Source organism: Oxyura jamaicensis, chromosome Z, assembly GCF_011077185.1.
Source record: "Oxyura jamaicensis isolate SHBP4307 breed ruddy duck chromosome Z, BPBGC_Ojam_1.0, whole genome shotgun sequence".
Taxonomy (NCBI): domain Eukaryota; kingdom Metazoa; phylum Chordata; class Aves; order Anseriformes; family Anatidae; genus Oxyura; species Oxyura jamaicensis.
This window is the reverse complement of record NC_048926.1, coordinates 514844-534006: the sequence shown is the minus strand read 5'-3', so window position 1 is coordinate 534006 and position 19163 is coordinate 514844. Positions and strand designations below refer to the sequence as shown.

General features: G+C 49.0%; 1 protein-coding gene and 1 long non-coding RNA gene across 2 annotated transcripts; one reads left to right on the top strand and one right to left on the bottom strand.

The window, feature by feature from the left end:
- Window positions 1-5723: 5723 nt before the first annotated feature.
- Window positions 5724-18322, bottom strand: FECH (ferrochelatase). The gene is made up of 10 exons (XM_035310272.1): window positions 18028-18322; window positions 17577-17696; window positions 17045-17193; window positions 11800-11934; window positions 11272-11378; window positions 9631-9729; window positions 8685-8792; window positions 7659-7823; window positions 7179-7238; window positions 5724-6744 (listed from the first exon to the last, which is right to left on the bottom strand). The coding sequence occupies exons 2-10, from the start codon at window positions 17672-17674 to the stop codon at window positions 6610-6612; spliced, it is 1056 nt and encodes a 351-aa protein (XP_035166163.1). The 5' UTR covers window positions 17675-17696; window positions 18028-18322; the 3' UTR covers window positions 5724-6609.
- On the top strand, window positions 9661-10955 carry LOC118156310. Its single transcript, XR_004746222.1, has 2 exons — window positions 9661-9776; window positions 10192-10955. It is a non-coding gene; the product is annotated as an uncharacterized LOC118156310 (long non-coding RNA).
- Window positions 18323-19163: the final 841 nt, after the last annotated feature.

Here is a 19163-nt window from a genome sequence, read left to right as displayed (position 1 = left end):
TTACAGCCCCCCACGTGCAGCTCCCCGGGGCGTTACAGCCCCCCACGTGCAGCTCCCCGGGGCGTTACAGCCCCCCAGGCCCTGGCAGCACACACCACGCTGCCAGCGCAGCAGCCACCGGGCGAGCGGCAGTGGATTACCGCTCCCTCCATCCATCACCGGAGATCACCTCGCTGCTAGGCAGGCTCGAGTCGATTCCCTTCAATTTCCAATAATCCCCGGGCAGACCTCAGTTCCTCAGGCGAGCTTTCAGTTCCACCAGCCACCAGACAGGGCGGTGGCAATGCTAGGGCTCTGCGAGAGAGGGAGCCTGACGCAGGCCATTTGCTCACCGCTTCCCCTCAGTACTGAATGTGCATTTCCTCACAGTCCTGAAGCAGCCAGTGATAAAAAAGCACGTTCCCACTGCTCCCACACGACACGCGCCGAGTTCCCTGCCTGCCTCGGCCCATGGCGGGGGCGAGCGCACAAACCCTGGCTGTAAACCACGGCTGCTGGGAGGGAGGCCCAGAGCGTGGAAGTAAAGCAGGTCTGTTATTTACTGCAAGACGATTACAAACTCCTCAGGTAAGTGCCCTCAGCCGGGTGCAGGCTGCGTGCCCCTGGCCCTGAATGACTGCGGCATTCTCAGATCCTCGCTCAGGTAGCAGCTCTGTTGCCAGCCCCATGGGGCATTTCTCTTTCTGCCACTGTCTCAGGTTTTTGTCCCCCTCCAACCCTCACAAGAAAGGGAACACGTCTTTGCACGCACTCCAGGGTGCCCCAGGAGCCCCCCATCAATCAGTGCAGGGCAGCACCAGCCCTCAGCGCTCCATGGCCGGGTACCAGCAGGGTACCAGGAGGGCGCAGAGGCTGTGCCCTGCAGGTGCTGAGCGAGCCCCAGCACCGCTGCGCACTGCTCCGCTCTGGGACAGCGCTCAGAGCAAAGTGTCAATGGCACTTGTAGAGAAAACAGCTCAGGTGGGAAATTCCATGGACACTGAATTACCAGAGGGAAGAAGGGGAGCGCAGCCATCTGCTCTGCCCGTTCCCACCTCCTTCCAGCCATTCCTCTCTCTCCCTCCCATCAAATCTAGTAATGAGAGCTCACTAATGGATCAGCTTAAGTATACAACAACTCTCATCACTGTTCTAAAAAATAATCAATCAAGCACTTAATTTTTAACATAAGAAATAAGCTGCCTGGAGACTGTTAATACATAACTAAATAAATTAACAATTGCAGGTGGGATTCAAAACTAACGCAGAGCTTCACTCACCATCTTCTTGAGTCTGCTGTACAGAAAGCATGTAAAAGCCATGTTTTAACAAGAAGCAGAGTGATGTTAAATTAAATTGCTCACTGTCTCCAACCTTGCCGTTGCCCATGTCACCGGATCTCGGCACGAGGCGGCTGTCACACCTGCACCTCTCCTACATCCCCTCCCACATCCTGCTGCGTCGCCTGGCGCCGTGCTGGGCACTCAGCAAGGGGGCGAAAGGAGGGATGGCGGGGGCAGCACTGCCCGCCCTGCCCTCTGGAACCGTCTGAGGTGCCGTCATACCCCCACAAGCCAAACGCATTGACCCAGCACGGCTTGTCCACATCAGCACGTACCTCGGGACAGGAGGAGCAGACCAGCGCATCTCACAGGTGCCAGGGCCTTACGTCTTCGGGGATCTTACTCCCAGTAGCAGCAACTCCCTGATGCCTTGGACCAAGCACTCGAGGAGGACAAAGCTGTCTCAGAGCAGACAGCCCGCAGTCAGAGCGCGCTGCACGGGCTGCGACAGATCCTGCTGAACGCTGCCCCACGCCTGCTGGTGGGCGTTTGCCTTGGTGCAGAGAAAAGGGAAGGAACAGAGGACATCAAGCACGTCATAAAGGGCTGCACTCAAGACACACGGCTCAGTTCCTTCTTCCAAAAAACTTTAATTGAAATTCCAACTTCATGGTAAATGGTACACAGCAAGATTATACAATTTGTTAATTACATTAAATGGAAGTCCTTGTTCAATCTGAAATACACATGTAGGACTAAAAGCAAGTATTTGTACACATCTGGTATTAAAAAATAAAAGGGATTTCTCTCTCCTTTGCAGCTTACACTTCATATTGATTGCCAGCTCTCTTGTTGTGACAGGGAACATAAAGCGAGCTTCTAAATATTCCTGGGAAAATCTTGGCCCCACTGACCTCAGCTGCAACATCTGCTTCTCCATGGCAAGTGGGAGCGTAGCCTGCTGACATTACTCACACACCTTTTAATATTACAGCACCGCTTTTGGAAGCTATCATGTTTTCTAAAATGCGCTCAGTACTGAGGGAGATATTATTAAACTCCAAAAGAGAAAAACTTCAACTAAAAAAAAGGGGAAAAAAAAGCAAAACTGCAGACTTCCATCAGGGGGACAGTCTCACCACAAGCAAATTGTTCACAACGCTCCATTGGCAAGCACCTTTCCTTCCCCACCCCTTTCCTGAGGACAACCAGACTCAGGCCAGAGCTCGGCAGCACCGGCAGCGCTCGGTCAGCTTCTCGCTCCCCAACTGCACCGGCTGTGAGCCACGGGAAGCCGAGCAGCCTGGGCTGGGACAGGGCCCCCTGCCACCCCGAAGCCCCCGCTGCCCACGTCGGCCAGCTCAGCTCTCCCCACTGAGGGCTCGGGTACCCTGAGCGCTCCCCCAACACGTCGCTGGGGCTCACTTCCAACCGGGAGCGCTTTTTGTCAAGGCAAATGATAAACAACTGCAAACAAAGTACTGCAAAAGGAGAATATTTGATAATGAAAAAAATCAGACTAGGTTTCTGTCAGAAGACTACAGTCTCCCAGATGCCGACACTTCCACGCACTCAGATAATTCAGTCAGAGCAAAGCGTTCAGGATCTGACAGGACCGGGTCCCGAGTCAATAGCACCAGATGTTCAAAACCTGCCAGAGGGGAAAACTGAATGCAGAACTGGAGGAGTAAGCCCGCCGTCTCCCGCACGCAGCAGCTGCGGAGCACCGCAGGGTGCTGCCAGGAAGGCACACGCGCGGGATTCGCCTCTCGCGCCCGGCGTGCAGGGCAGCACGCCGCCTGGGCTGGCGCACCGCGCTCCCACACAGCCCAGGGGCAGCGGCGGGGCGGAACTCACCCAGCCCGCTGTGGACATCCACCTGGAGGGGAGATGAATCGTTTCTTAGAAGCGCTTATGAAAAAATATCTTTTGACCACGAGTAGTACCTAGGAGACCGGCTCAGATGTTGACATCAGGACTGGAAGCATCTAAGTAAGGTCAGACGAATTCCACTGTCAGTTAACGTAGTGGGAAATGCTCCCAGACATCAAACCCAGCATCAGAACATTTCAACGGCAGCAGAATTCCCACTGTTGTCAGTCTCTCTGGTTTCTTTTTTTTTTTAAATTGAATTTTTAAATGCCAGGGGACGAAACTGATTCCTATTAAAAATAATAGTGGAGCTGCTAGTTAACTTGCTCAGATAGCTTTTCAACAGGCTTTTGATGCTGCTCTAAGACAAAATGATGTGCATTAAATAACAGGGGAATGATATCACAATAAACTATTCAGCAAAATGAAAAACCCCACCAACTCTATGAGATGAGAGACATCTGCTAAAAGCTAGAAAATTAAGTGATTTCTGCATTATGGTCTAATAGCAACAATTGCTAAAGATGCTTAGTAATTATCTCACTTGTGGTTAGCATACTAAAAAGTGCATTTTAAATACCTTTTATTACTGGGGACAAATGTAATGCCTCATAATTAGTGCCAGCTAATATTTTCACTACTCTCTCCAGTATGGAAATAAAAAGCTGATCTGTATTTATAGCATTGCAATGATCACATAAAGTTAACCTTCAGCTTCCAGCTGCTGACACTGAAATGTGCTGGTGGCAACCTGGGTCTGGAGGTCACAACAACCTTCAGCTGGTAGGAAAGAGGCAGGAGCGGGAAGATCTTACAAAACTGACTGTTCGCCACTCACCCATAAGCATCAAGCAGAGAAGTGGGAACGGAGAAAAGTTCATCCGACGGGAGACATAAGGGATTCACTTCACTCCCCACACAGACTGCTGGCATTGTTAGTCCTCTGACATTGATTCGAAGCCTCTCCATACCAATGTCACCCCTTCGTACACGATAACCCTACCTACTCCGCCTGAGAGGGCAGGAATCAGCTTCGCATTCCCTATTCCTGCTGCGGCAGCGAGCAGAGACCACGAGCTGAGCAAGAAAGGCAGAAGGGAGACACGTAACAAACTCCCTGCAGCACTGATGTGGGTACTCTCCATGCTAAGACAGACTGAGCTGAAAGACTCGAAGGCAACCAAGGTCCTGGAGAGACAGCTTTGTCTAGGTAGTGTCTTGTGGTCATGCTACTGGTCCTACTCAACACTCAAAAGCTCAGTCTCTACTCATGTCCACAAAAGGGGAAAAATTCCCCTACAGATTCTCCCCCTCTTTGAAAACCGTACGCCTCTGCTAGTGGGGGAGCACTACAAACACAGCAAGGTTCTGGAAGTCAAAGCCCAAGGCAGGGAGCACACAGCGGCATGCTCCTGGCATCGGCAGAGCTGCCCCTGCGCCTCCCGGCCCCGAGAAGAGGCACAGGTACAACGTGTGGAGGAAGACTTTTTTCTGCTACAGCAACGAGGGGGCAGCAGTAACACAGGCAGTTCTGGCACTGAAGGAGTTTAATTCTGTCTCACCACAATCACATTTGGAAGCTGCTGGATGGCAGTGGAGACTTTTCAATCGACCCTCAAGATGTATTGGGCCGTGGGCCCTACCGAGGCAGGAGACCGGGATTTACATCGCTCCATGGCAGTACCTGGCCCACTGGCTGACCAACACGGCATCCATTCATTTCTTTAATAGCCCACGTTTAATTCCTTTAACATAAAATAGAACAAGATAAATCTCTGTTATACCGACAGAGGCCTATTTTCTTTTAATCAAGCCCACCGTTGAAGACCAGAAGCTCAAACTCTTCATGCCTCAGTTACGTAGGCCAGGAAACCTGTCTGAGCAGCAGGGCACCTGCTTCTCAACCCTCACGGTTAGCTGAATCATCAGTTTACAGGAAACAACCCGCACTGCCAAAGGACTGGCGTTTCAGTGCTAGTTAAGTGAAGTAAACATGTACATCCATGAAGGTGACAGCTAGACTAATACTCGTATGGCTCAGTCCCTGCAAACACTCACAGCTTTGCCGCTCCTCCATCCCGGGAGACGGAGGCCCCCGTGGGGAGGACCGGTGACTGAGGTGCTGCAGTGCTTCTACCCTAAGCTACTTCAGGTGCCGAGACCAGGCATGCTGTGCGGTGACAGCCTCTGGAAAAAGTCCCCTCCCATCCCAAGACCAGCCCGGATGCCAGTCCTGGTGCTGACAGCGAAGGGACACTGCCGTAAAAGCAGGAAGTGTAGATGGGTTACGAGTGCATTAACTCACGACGGGTGCCAGAAATGTAACAGACAAAACGTGGCTTCTGACAAAGGTATGTGTAAGCACACAGCTGTCAGCACGAGGGGCAGCCTGCTCTCCTCTCTGCACTCAGGCAGCTGCAACGTGAATTACTCCTGATTTATCATCTCACTTTTAAATAACAACATCAATTAAGCTAGATCAATTGTACCTCTGCAAGTCCAAAGGTACCCACAAATACCACAGCACTGTGACACAGCAGAAAGCACAGAGCCGATCTGTGAACCTTCTGGAGAACAAGCCTGACTAAATTTCCTTAACCAAACAGAGAAAGCCCTTTTTAATAATAATAATAAAGTCACTTTGCTGAAAAGACAGATAAACCAATGTTTCAACACACGCTGCTGCTGGTTGCTAGATTTGAAACATACACAGTTTGTTTCAACTGCGCGTGTTCTTCAGCATCTCCCGAACAGAATTTTGTCTTTCACTGTACGCGTTTCAAGTGCAGGGGCTTTCCTGCAGATGATGAAAGCATTTTAATCTAGAAAATGTAAACAAGTCTTGTGAGTTCTACTAACCCAGCTAAGCCTTCACAGGAAGTTTCTGGCAGGAAGAAACAAAACAAAACCTTATCTTTATGTTCTAAAAAAATATACAATTATTTAAAAAGCATTAGAAGTCACTTGATCTTCAAACTCGTCTGAAGAGATCGCTCTCAGAAGAGACAACTGGTGACGATGCGGGTTATGCTACGCCTTGCATAAACAAAACAAAGTAATTGTATGCTTGAACTGGAAAACTGAAATGAATGCACTCGTGAAAAAAAATGCATACAAAGAAATCCCTCCATAGGAAACAAAAGCCAATTGGTATAAAAGCTTGTTAGGCTTTCGGTGCAGACTCATGCTAAGTCCAACCAGAATCAGATGAGATGAGACCTTTTCACATCTCACAGGACAAACACTCTTGTTTCCCTACTTTCTACAAACACTTATCAAACCAAGAAAAAAACATAAGAAAAAAATAAAACAAAAAAGTCAAATTCTCCAAGCTGCTATATGGGGTTAACATCACTGAGACTACCAGCCTGTAAGTATGTAACACAAGAGAGCTGGGTCAAGCAGATTTTCCTTTGCGCCGCTTCACCAGGGCAATTTTCCTGCACAAGCCAGCCGTGCCATCCCGCACTGCCCATCACAGCTCTTGATTAGTGAAGAAAGCTTTTGTCTCCCTGCAGACAGGATTTACACAGAGCGGACAGCAGAGCGTTAACTGCTTAGAGCAGACTTCATTCGACTGGATGTGTGAACAGACCAAGTCTGCCAGAGCCTGAAAGACAGTTAATTAAAAAACAGAAGTGAGCAAACCTCCTTGCATCAAATGAGAAAACGCTTCAACGTGTCACACAGACTAGGGAGATCGCCAAACTCTGTATCCATCAGATTTCACTCTATTTTTAAGCACTACCCCCCAGTAATTCAGTGGAAAATCCTGTTTCAAAACTGCACCTGCATAGTATCTTAAAATAAGTATTCCATTAAAAGATAGCTATTAATAAATGCAAAATTGTTCTTCTTTGTTGAAGCAAACTTTATTTAAAAAAAAAAACAAAAACATGGTAAACAAAAACTCTTTGTGGATTAAGTACATGGATTTCTATTTTTGCTCTTATATGAAAAACACTTTAAAACTACAAAAAGACACCCACAATCTAGTAGCAAACACACAACTGCAAACTTTGACAACTATTGCAGCAAAGATACCTTAGAGAACAGTGGATTTCCATTCAGCGATTCTGCTCTTCTGATGTTTTCAACTCCACACTGAACCAAAAACAAGGAGAAAATTTAAGTCTACCTCATCCTCCCCTAGTTCACCTTCAAAATCCTCCTTTCTACTTCATTCAGAAGCTGCCCCAAAATGAGTGAATGAATTGCACTATTACTTTTTCAAATATAGCAAATCCAACTATGATGTAAAGTTTCATTTCACTGCCAAAAATCTTACGACTTTGTTTTAGCCAGGATAGCTGTGGCTTAGAGTTAAATCCAGAAAGACTCATTCCCACCTGTTTTGTGTGGCTAAAAACGCCCCTGAGTTAAGATTCATCTTCAGTTAAAAAAAAAAAAAAAAAAGCCCCAAATTATATTGCAAAGAGCACCTATAAAGCAAAATTTTGAGAAAGGAAAAATAATTTGGGAACACCACTACCCAAACAGCTATGAAAACTATAAACTACTTACTTCATTTGCTAAAACCTGGGCATACTCAATATCCAGTTCATAAAGCGTTTCAATGTGGTCACTTGTAAATGCTATTGGGACCAACAACATGTTCTTCTTTCCTCTTTGGCACAGGCCTTTAATGGTCTCATCTGTCTGTGGACCAAGCCAAGGCATTGGCCCAACCTGTAAGAAACGGAGGAAAAAACACTCAAAAAATCATTCTTAGAAAAAACACCCATGTTTTCCTTAAGCAAGACAACGCAGACCAAGTTATATTTAAGGAGACAACTATCTCCATTTCTGGGCTTTTGACTCTACCTCTCACTTTATCTATTAGGTTTTTATGAAGACATACTGTCCCGCTCCCTCCATTTAAATCCCCTAAAAAGAGGACCTGGGCTGGCCTGAAACGAGACTTGCAATAACATACAAATTTCAGTGAAGCTCTGCTATTTGTAGTTCAACAAAGGCTGATCCCTAAGGCACGGGGTTTACCTGCCTTCTGAAGATGTAAGCATTGAGGATGCAGAAAACCCACCTCAACCCTTATCTACCCACGACGTATTTGGTGCTGATGTACCCTAAGATGCAACTTTAAGAACAAAACAACAACGGCATGGTAGGTGTAATGCTCCTGAGACATATGGTTACTTGTACTACAGAACTCTGGTAAAAATTAAGTTCCTTGTTATTTGCAGTAGTAATAATAAGCAAAAAATAATGCAAGAAGTCTTCATCAAGACTAACGAAGCTTGTCTGGGTTATGTGTACGTCATTATAAAGACTGCCTATTTCACAGTGACAATTTCTGAAAAATTGCTCCAAGATCATCAGAAAATCATGCTTAAAAAAGCAATGAGTACTCTACTCTTCTTTCTGACAGAGAAAGAAGAATACCCAACTGGATGGTATGAGATCATAGGTTTTCTACCAGACGTATTAAACATCTACTTTCTGGGGTTATGACACTGTGGGAGCACCACGCGCTCCATCGCCTGAAGCGCTTGGCAGCCGCGGGTGGCGTTGTGGTTCTCCAGCACCTACCTTGGACTGCCAGACCAGCCTGTAGGGGTTGGAGTAGTTCAGCTTCTCCATGACTCTCTGCACAGTAGCTCCCACTTCTTGTGGATATGGATCACCGCGGTTCACTACCTTCAAGACACGAACAGCAGACGCTTTCTTCCGGGGAACTTCTGTGCAAACACCCTTTCCTCACCACAGACACAGCCTTTCGCCACCGCCAAGCACCGGGGCAGCGGTGGGGACGTGGCTGGTGGCACCAGGTGGCAGCCCGGCCTCACCAGCCCGGTGCAGGCTGGTGGCCGCCCACAGGCACCACGGTCCCAGCCCACCCTACAGCCTCTGGCCAGGGGTGCCCCCAGGGCTCCGCCTGCCCTTCCAGACGAAGTGCCTTCCTGCCCGGCCAAACCAAGAGCAAAGCTGCTTTACCAGGGCACCTGCTGCTCCTCCTTCCCATGACAAAGGACAAGTTCTTCAATCTTCTTATATAGATATGATTACGTTTTGGTAACAGAACTGATTTTTTTAAAAAATGACCGGATTTCACTGCAGTCACTGGATACTGGTAGAGGATTATACCACTTAGCGCAGCCCTGCAAAGACGCTATTTTCATTCCTCCAGGGAAAGCATTATTAATACTTTCTAGAGGTGAGAAAATACCATTATCACCCGCGTTTGAGCTGGCAAGTTTGTGAGACCGTAAAAGCAGCCATATGGAGCCTGACCACCGATCCACCTAACCCAGTGCCCTCCCTTCAGGGGTGGCCAGCGGTGCATGTCCGAGCAAATGCAGCAAAGCCATCACAGCTCACAGGCCTTGACCTCAGCTCCATATCAGCCACAACTCACCAACTCATCTTTATATTTGTGTGGTTTTACTCTGCAAGCGTGCAAGCTGCACACCCTCCAATTCAGCTTAGCCAGCACGTTTCTGGTTAGCAGTTATAGGAACAGCCCAACGTAACTCACAGACATGGGGAGCGAGTGAGCCGAGAAAAGGATGACAACATCTTTCCTTTTGTCAGGTGGAAACAGGTCCAGTTCCTTCTGTATGTGGTCAGTAAAGCACTGGTCAGAAAGAAAGAGCAAAGACTTGGATCAGGAGTCGCTGGAAGGTAACGCGCTCGCAAATGACTCGTGGCAGCAGCTCCCACGTGCCAGGCCGCCGTAAGAAGCTCAGAATTCCCATTTCACTATGCATGGGGCAACGGTGAAGGGCAGCACATACTGCAGGGTGTTCGGTATGCAGAATAAACAATGCCCAGTTCCAGGCCAGCAGAGGCCCCTGTGATCATCCCAGCGGTTTCTAGGTGCTGGTAACCAGCAGAAGGAATATAACCAGTGCAACACCACCCTCCTCCCACTTGTGGTTCCCTGCCTCAGAGGGCAGGAGTGCAGCTGCTAGGCAGGGGCAGAGCACAGCTACCCTTCCTAGGCGTTTCGCAGAAGGCAAGCAGGATGCCCACTGCAGGCACGGAGCGTACAAGAGCGGCAGTCCCAGGACAGCGCCGCACGCGGGCACTTGTCCAGGGAACCGCACACAGCGCAGGCAGTGCCACTCTCCTGCTCAGCACACCACAAAAATTGCAGAACCCAAGCCAAAAGAGAAGCTCTCTCCAGAGACAAAAATGCTGTTTTCTCAGGAAAGGAAGGAGCAAGAAGGTTCCCTGTAACTGCCCCTGCACAGCCATTGCTGTGGCTACAGCCACCTCTTCACTGCCAGTGAGCTCTGATCTGTCAAAAGAGACGTGATCTGTGTGTGGTGACCACAGACCTACTCTGAGCAGGAATTTGGGCTAATGACCTTTAGAGGTCCCTTCCAGCACAAACTGCTTTAACAACATGACTACACTCCTAGAACAAGGTGTACATGGTGGTCACATTCACACCTTATCATGCCAGAACATCTGTTGTGAAATAACCAGCCTTCTCCTCAACTGCATATACAGCAGACAAGACATATTTCATTACTGTAACCAAAACGTACCCTTACACTGAAATGATCCTTTTATTCTTTTTTTTTTCTTTTTTCTTTTTTAGGCAACAGGAAAAATATATAAACACAGTCTAAATCAGCAAATAGGTTCATCTTCTTCTGGGATATTTTATAGCTAAAAAGCTCATAAGCTTTGTTGCAAGCTATGACTAGCAGTCAGTGAGCTTTACTTACTACTGCGACTTGTAGTAAGTAAAGGGATTCCTCAGAACATTCCTCTTGCTTAACGTTATGCATTGCTTTCACTGGTAGCAAACATTTCCGAAAAGGAAATGGAATAAACATTTTTATTTACTTAGTTCTTTGTTGTTTCAAAATCAGTTGCTAATGCAGACATACCAACCTAAGGAAACCCCTGGGAGTGTCCCTCAATGTGATAACACAGAAAAGACAATGAGATAGCTGTGAACAACCACATCTGACTCTGGGGTGCTGAAGCAGACCCATACTGTGCGTTCAGAGGACTGCAGCATTCCTCTTTCAGCTGTAAGAGTGCTTCAAGAAGAATATTTCAGGGTACCCCTGTTGTCCCTGGAGGGCTCTGTATCAGACCTGCTCAGTTCACACACCTCATTCTGACTGCCAGCTTCAAGGGCTCTCCTACAGATCCATACCTGGATGAGCAGGGGATGTGTGGGCCACCGGTCAATTATACTCCACTTCATCCTTGGCTTCTCCCCCTTTTTATTATAGTAGCGATAAATCGCATTTAAACTGCTTCCTGAAATACAGGGAATTAACATCGTAAGTTTATCCAAGGCATCAGCAACCTGTCGGATGAAAACGGTTTTGTAGCAAGGCGTTGCAGTATTTTAAAATGGCAGACGTTTCAAATGCACCTCCAGCTCAGAACCGAGAACATCAGAGGGGAACAATCGTCCCAAAGTTCACACAGCGTGCAAGAATAACTCGCTAAACCATTCCCTGACTGAAGAACAGTTATTGCAGTTTCCGTGGAGAAAGCTTGCTCAGTGGTGTTCCTGGGGCTTCAGTTTGTATTTTCTTGCAGTAACGACCGTAACAAAGCTATCCTTACCTTAAGTTTCTGCCTATAATTCAGCACTGCAGTAACTACAGAAGAGCTGGAGCTGACGACGGGGTCCGGGCTCCTCGTGCAGCACGGGGCAGCCGCGGGCTCTCACCTGTGGTAGAGCAGCTGTACTGCGGGTACTGCGTGAAAGCGATGGCCCGCTCAATGCCGTCCTGCTCCATCTCCTCGATCGCTTCTTCCGTCAGAGGGTGCACGTACCGGAAGCCAATGTAGTACTTGTGAGGCGCTGCCAGCCAAAGACAGGAGGAGAAGTTGCAGAAAACAGCATCTACCCGTGACTGCCAGCAGCACTGTGCTAGCTAACATGTACAAGGCACAGAACCAGGCAGTTTATTTCGCCAAACTGTCAAAATAAACTTGTTGACACATCCCTGGCTACCTTTCAAACCACCGTCATACAAACACATCTTTCTTTGCTAAGTATTTGGCTGGTGACTAGGCTTCCTTTAGCAGAAACTGTAAGAGATTTACGCTACGTGCAGAAAGCAGCAGTCCCCTGCTTTCAGTTAGTCAGCAGAGGCGCAGTTTCCAGGCTGCACAGAGCTCTGATGTGTTACTGGGGAAGTTCTGATCTAAAGGATGCACTGGTAAAAGCGTGCCACTGAAAGATGGTGAATGAACCCCACGGTGCCCTAACAGACCACTGGTACACCGTGCTGCGGTCTTCCCAACAGCACAGCTCACCTTGCTGAAATCAGGAGTGGGATGCTTTAACTACCACCACCTAATTAAACTAGCAAAACTTAGGGCAGACAAGGCTTTCTTCATGCTGCCACCCGTTCTGGTAAAGGAAACAAACTGTTTAAGCAGCTTGTTCATTCCAGGAAATGTTATTTAACTAAACTTTCAAACACAATTGGGCTGTGATTGTGTGTGCCAGCACTGGGATATTCTGCTCTGCAGACGCCAGCTTGAGAGGGTCTGATTTTCAAACAGGAAAAGGCACCTCACAGATATCAGCTGCTTACAAGGCAGTGCAAGAAAACCAGACAATTCTACCCCTTTTGCGTGCCAGGTGCCAGCAGAGAAGTCACCAAGCCACCACCCCTCACGCTGGTAAGCCTGCTCTGCTTGCATGTAAACCCCCAGGGACAGGGACTTGTGTGGGGCAGGAGGTCGGGGTGCTCAGGAAGGGGTGCAGGATCTTCCATTTCTGGTTTGTTTGTTTTTCACAGAGATCTTTGCGCCTTTAAGCACTGCAGTTTGGAAGCAATACTTTTCTTTCCAAGGACAACATTTCAGGTTTTTCCATTTTCCACCTCTAACCTTCTGGGTGTCAGCTTTGAGGTTTGTGAGCGTGGTGGTTTGTTTGCTTGTTTTTCCTTGATTTTGTTTTGTTTTAAGTGGAGGACAGAGGCTTCTAGGAGAACAAAACCAAAGTTTCTTTTTCCTGGCTTCCAGGTCACTAGCTCTGAAATACCATTTAACAGGTTTCTGAAGGAAGCCACGTCCTGTGCTTGTTCTGCACTCCATGGATTTACGCAGGACTCAAGACAGCAGGTTTAGCCAGCCCCAGTTCTTTGCAGGAGGCAAGGAATCTCCCACCTGGGAGCAGTAGCAAGTAATGACCCCCCTTCAGAGCCTGGGGGCCAGTTACCTCTAACATTTTTAAATGGCATTGAAAACAAAAATCTGACTAACCAGAGCAAAGAGAGTAGGAGCTTAACCCGGGAAAGGACATATCGGTAGAAATTATGACCAACCTGGGAACTTCTTGCAACGCTCTCACAGCATTATGTTCTGCCCTGGATCACAGGCAGCAAGTAACACGTTTTCGTGTGTGTACACATACTCGGTTTGCAGTTACAGTTAGAATCGGGATTACTCTTTCAGGTACACAACAGCTCCTGCTACTAAGAACACAACACGGTCCCTTCATCCTGTGAGCTTTCATTCTTCTGACAGCAAGGGAATCTCAGCTAAAATACTGCTTGTAAAAATACTAAGAACCTTCGTAACTAAAAACAGTGGAAAAAAGCAAAAGGCGCCTTCTTGAACTATAATTACCACTGTGAGACATTAGCCTATCTGAAGCTAGCACTAAACAAACAGAAACGGATTTTCCTGTCACCACATTTGCATGACTTATTCTTACACATTACTGAGCCCACCCCGCTCTATTCATTCAGAGAGGAAGAACTCTTGTTCATTTGCAGACAGCTGCCTGTGACAATAAAGCTTCATTTTAAAATTATATTGTTCCCAGACAACACTGGTGAGGCTGATTATTTACTGCTTGATGCTAGCCCCAATGTCAGAGAGTGATGTGTCGAACGCATTCGACAAGCCTACCAGTATCAGTCGATTGATTTATGCGAAGAGGTGAATTTTACAGGTGGATACTGTCCAACTTGAGTTCTCCACCAGCTGCAAACACACCAATAACTGTAACCTCCCGGTCCCCCAGAAGTCCAGATCCAGATGCAAAGTGTTGCTCCTTCACTTTGCGTTTCACATGGCACAGGCACAGCCTGCAAGTTACTCATTAACCGGGCTCGGGGCTCCCCAAGCGCTACCCACGAACACGATACCCTGACACAATGCTCTCACAGTAACCACACAGCTCAGTCTGGATGCACACCTGGTTCAAGCTGTTCTGGAGAAACACAGTACTTGTTATCACCGCCAGGTTACCTGAAATGCTGAAGGACACGGTTAGCACATTCGGTATTTAAAACTATTGCTAGCTTACAAAAAAAGCCCTTAAAGGACCTCTCGGGTGTAAGGACTGCACAGAGCAGGCATGACTGTACAAAAACTGCCACCCAACAAAAGTACGTGGGAGTGGTGTGCTGGGAAAAGCAGATAAACTCGCTAAGTTTTATCTTCAGAGCCTGTTGCAAGCCTGACCCCTGAGGGGCTGCAGCTGCGACGCACACTGCTGCCTTTGTTGCCAGAGCAGGATGCAGGCTCCACTTCAGGCTTTTGCTGTATTGAAGGGACTGCCTAAGTTAGAGAATAGCATCTGTGGGGAAAAACAGGTCAAGTATCATCCAAATGAAGGCATCGGTGACGTGTTACATGCAGAACAAATATGGGAATTCTGGTGCAGCCTTTCAAGAGCATTACTTTTCAGCTCCAGACACTTATCTTAAGAACAAAAAAACAGAAAACAATCTCCTACTTCTATCCCTCTCCTACCCAAATCTGAAGTCGGATCCATCCACAAAGACTTACTAAACTGCTGAGGACCAAGTAACGTATATGGTCTGACGTGGAGGGTGGCTCCCTGACCCACCAGCACCAAACCTGCAAAGGTCTTGGGAGCCAAAGGGAGAAGGCAGCTTGTAGCACCACTTGTCATAAAGCCGCTGAGCTGAAGAGAACGGAGAGCTCCCCTCTTCTGCTTCTCGTACTCCAGCAGCTTTTCCAATACAAACGCTTAGTGCTGCTATTGGAGTGGCAGGACAAGAAGTATTATCTGCAGCTGACACATCGGTGAGGAACACAGTGGGCAAATCGGTGATCTCGTTAATTCCTTCTACTCTCAAAGCTGGCTTGCTGCTTCAACAAAAAAGCATAATGCCGAGAAGTGCCTTGCTGGAACAAAGGTGACCCCCAGGCAGCTCGTTTCGCACAGACCAACCATCGCATCACTGTTCCTCCTGGCCTGCCAAAGCAGTGATGATTCACCATGTCTTTTTCTCTGTCCCACGAGACGACAGAGACAGAAGATCGCCACAACCCCCAAGCTGCTCTGAGGATGTCAGTCTGATTTCTAGTGCTGCCACTCACATTCATTAATGCTGTGGTTTTAATGTCACGGTTTTAATTTCAGGTAGCAAGAAACTAGCATAAAAGGTACTGCAAGCAAATGATCTATCACCTTCAGAAAGAGGCAGAGGAACAAAGGCTTGAATTCATCACAGCTGCTAAGTGAGCAACAATACAAGATAAAGTCAAATTCAACTAACAACCCATCTGAAGGCAGTTCAGCTAAGCTGCTGCAAATTCCACCACGAATTGCCCACTGCAGTGCGTTAGCTTAAGGCTTTGCTAATTTGGGCGCTCACAGAAGCATCTATACCATTTTGCCATCGCGGTGGCGCTCCCAGGCAGTGGCACAGGATAACCCATACCGGAGTCACACCTCCCTGCTGTGAGGGAGAAAGGTTCAGGGAGACTCTGTGATCTGCAGAGAGGGGAGGGAGGCTTCGTTCACCTTTCAAGTTCTCTGATAGCCGAGGAAGGACTGGCCAAGGCAGTATCTACTTTGAGCCATGCCAAACCATTAGGCCTTATCGCCTGCTCGTGTCCTCAGGCGGGGCTCGCTGCTATCACTCGCCCAAGCCCTGCAGTGTTCAGCCACAAAACACTATCTGTTCTGCCTCTTCAGGCCTGAAATGGGGCCGGTGTTAGGCCTTTTATTCATTAGTAGTAGCTACAGATTCAGGCAATGTAATTCTGGAAAGAGCTCTGAAGCAACCTGTAATTTCGGGGGACATTTCACAGGAACAAGACAGACCTGCAGCTCTGGGGAGCAGTTTCAGACTGCTGACGCCCTCCCGTGCAGCCACCAACCCTTTCAGCTCACACTGGCATACCAGACAAATACAAAAGGCATTACAGCATTAACTTCTGGCCTCAGAGCTGGATCACGCCAGCCAGTCCCCGCACAGCATCCCGCCAAGCTGGCCCCGTGCGGGAAGCAGCGGGAGCAGGGAGCGCGGCTCCGTTGCAGCCCCAGCTCCTGGCTGCTGCTGGCGTGCGGAGCTGAGCGGCACTGTCCTGCCGCCAGCTACAAGCAGCAGCCACGAGAAGGCAGCTGTGCATTTTGCAGCAGGAGATCCCACCCCTCTGTGAAACTCAACAGATCAGCGTGCAGAACAGAAGCAACCAGGAAACCCTAGACTGACAGACGTTTTAACTCTGTGGGTGCATTCACACGTGCAGCCTAAAAGGATTGTCATTCTCACTACACCTCTTCATAAAAGGTACAAAAACTTGAGCTACAGTCAGATGAGGTTATACGGCCACTGCCAATGGCCACAAATCTCCACCTCCTTTACCCTAGCAAGAATGCCACTCAGATGATGCCATTCCTTCAGCGATTCCCAATGGCTGAAGTTACACAAGATGAAATGTGCCAGAAGTATCTGGGTGGCCATACTGAAGACAGCTCAAATTAGTTACCTGAGGCACAAGAGTGGCAGCTGAACCACAGCACATACTGGATGCAGCCTGAGGTGTGTACAGACCTGGCTGTCGGCTTGCGGTGCCACAGTGTTACCCTACGTTGAATGAGTACTGACAGCCAAAAGCAAAAGTTGCTTTACAAGCTTGTGTCTTCAACACATCAGGCCAAAGAAGTTTCTAACAACCACGCTAAGAAGTACCTGTGTGAGGAGACATGCTGTCCAGCAGCTTCACCATGCCTTCTCCCTGCACTGCCGTCCACTTCTTGATCGGTGATCCCCCACCAATCCTGCTGTACTGCTCCTGGATCCTCGGCGTGCGGCGTTTAGCGATGAATGGTGCTAACTTACTAAAGCATTCAAAAGGCACACGTGTTAATATTGTAACCCCAATCACCCCACCCCCTTCCCCAAAAACCTCTGCTGGAGGGGGTTTTCTGTGGCAATCTCCCCAAATTATAAGCAAAGCAGCACTGCACGTTTAATGTCACATGCCGTCACCCTTCCCAAACTTGCTAGGTGACAGTAAACCAGAATTTGCAGTTTGAAGAGATTGATCTTGGCACACTTATTTCCAGAAAATTACAATACCACGTCTTGCACAATCTGGTCCCAAAGACTAAACAGTCCTAAGAAATGCTGATATATATTAAACTAGGGTGTAATGCCTGAGCCTGCAGTAAAGACAGAAACACTGCACGATGACCATAACACAGAAGTTCCCAGTGCTTACTTTTGTACTGGAAGTGTCATTAGATCCCTGTCCAGGAAGAGACGAAGTAAGAAATCGTGCACATCATCCAGCCTTTCTGGACCTCCCATGTTTAACATCAGGATTCCTGTTTTAGGTTTCCTATGGAAGTAAACGATATTTCAAATCCTAGCAACATACTGCTTTTTTTTCTTTTTTTTTTAAATTGCAATTTAATCACCCTGTCCATCCGCACTTTTCTTTCGCAGCATCCTATTTAAAGTTCATCCTGCTTATGAAAAAAATGTGAACTACAAACACGAATAGCCAGACAGCGCGGGGGCAGACAGCGCAGTGGCACACGAAGCAGGCCGACCCCCACCACCACCCGTGTCAGGACACGAGCCGTTTGCACAGACAAGCTGCACGCTGTACCACAGAGAGACGGGGGCAGCGGCCACGGGTCACACCTCACGCCTCAATGCAAACTCACCGCGCTTCTGGCTGAATCTGGGGCTTCGTGCTCTTGGCCGCCACGGCCACGGACGCCTGGCCTTGCCATCGGAGGGGGAGCCTCAGGGAGCTGCTGCTTTTGACAACTGGAGGAGGGAGAACAACATGTCAGAAACCTGGCACCAGGCAGGCTCTAGCCCCGCATCAGCTGTGGAAACGCTCGGAACCACTGAGCCCTTTGGTGTCTCTGCCTTAAATGCTGGGTCCTGGAATCAGAGAAAGCACAAGCTTTTGGCTTTCTTTAAATCCAGTGCATACCCGTTTAGGTATCAGGCAGTAACCAAAAACCCAACAAACACCTCCCTGAGTTAGGCTCCAGCTGTAAGCTCGAACAACTGCTGAAAACACAAGTATGGGCACAGGGGCACCCGGGCTGACTGAACACGATGAGCTTCCTGCAGAGCGCGCCAGGCACACGCCAGGTCCGGGTCTCCAGCACATGTCCGCAGGGCAGCGCCCCGGGGGCACACAGGCACAGCTCCCCCTCACCGGGATGTGGGATCCGCTGCTTAACAGCGTCCTGACGGATGCTGAACGACCTCAGTGCTGCTGAAACCAATGACAGCAAAAAGCACCTTGCAAACCCAGCTTCTTACCTGGGGTTAAGCGTGTGCACGTGGGGATGGGCATCTGCAGCGATATAAAGGGCTGCAGCCTAACGAGCTCCAGCTCCCTGCTGCCCGGCTGGCTCCTTCCCTTTCCAAACGACAACTCTCTCCTTCCAGGTCTCGGGTTATTTCTGACACTATGCGTAAATCGTGTACAGCCATAGGAGAAGCTTCAATGGCTGCATCAGTCATTCCGCAGCGTAACGAGCAGCGTAGCGCTCCTGTTTCCCTTGAGGTCTGTGCACGTTCCTGCCCGTGCCGCGGGACGCCCGCAGCGATCCACCCGCCGACGAGCCCCGATCCCCTTTCCACACCTGCACCCGGCCCCTGCCGGTACTCGGGGCGCGCAGCCCGTGAGCTCTTATGTAAGGCTGCCCTCAGCGCCCCGCTCCCGGGGGCAGGCGCCCTGCCCCGCACAGCCGCGCTCCGCTGGGACCGGCGGCGGCCGTGCGGCACCGGGCCGGCCCCCGGCACGCCCCGCGGGAGCCGAGCGGCCGAGCCCCGCGGC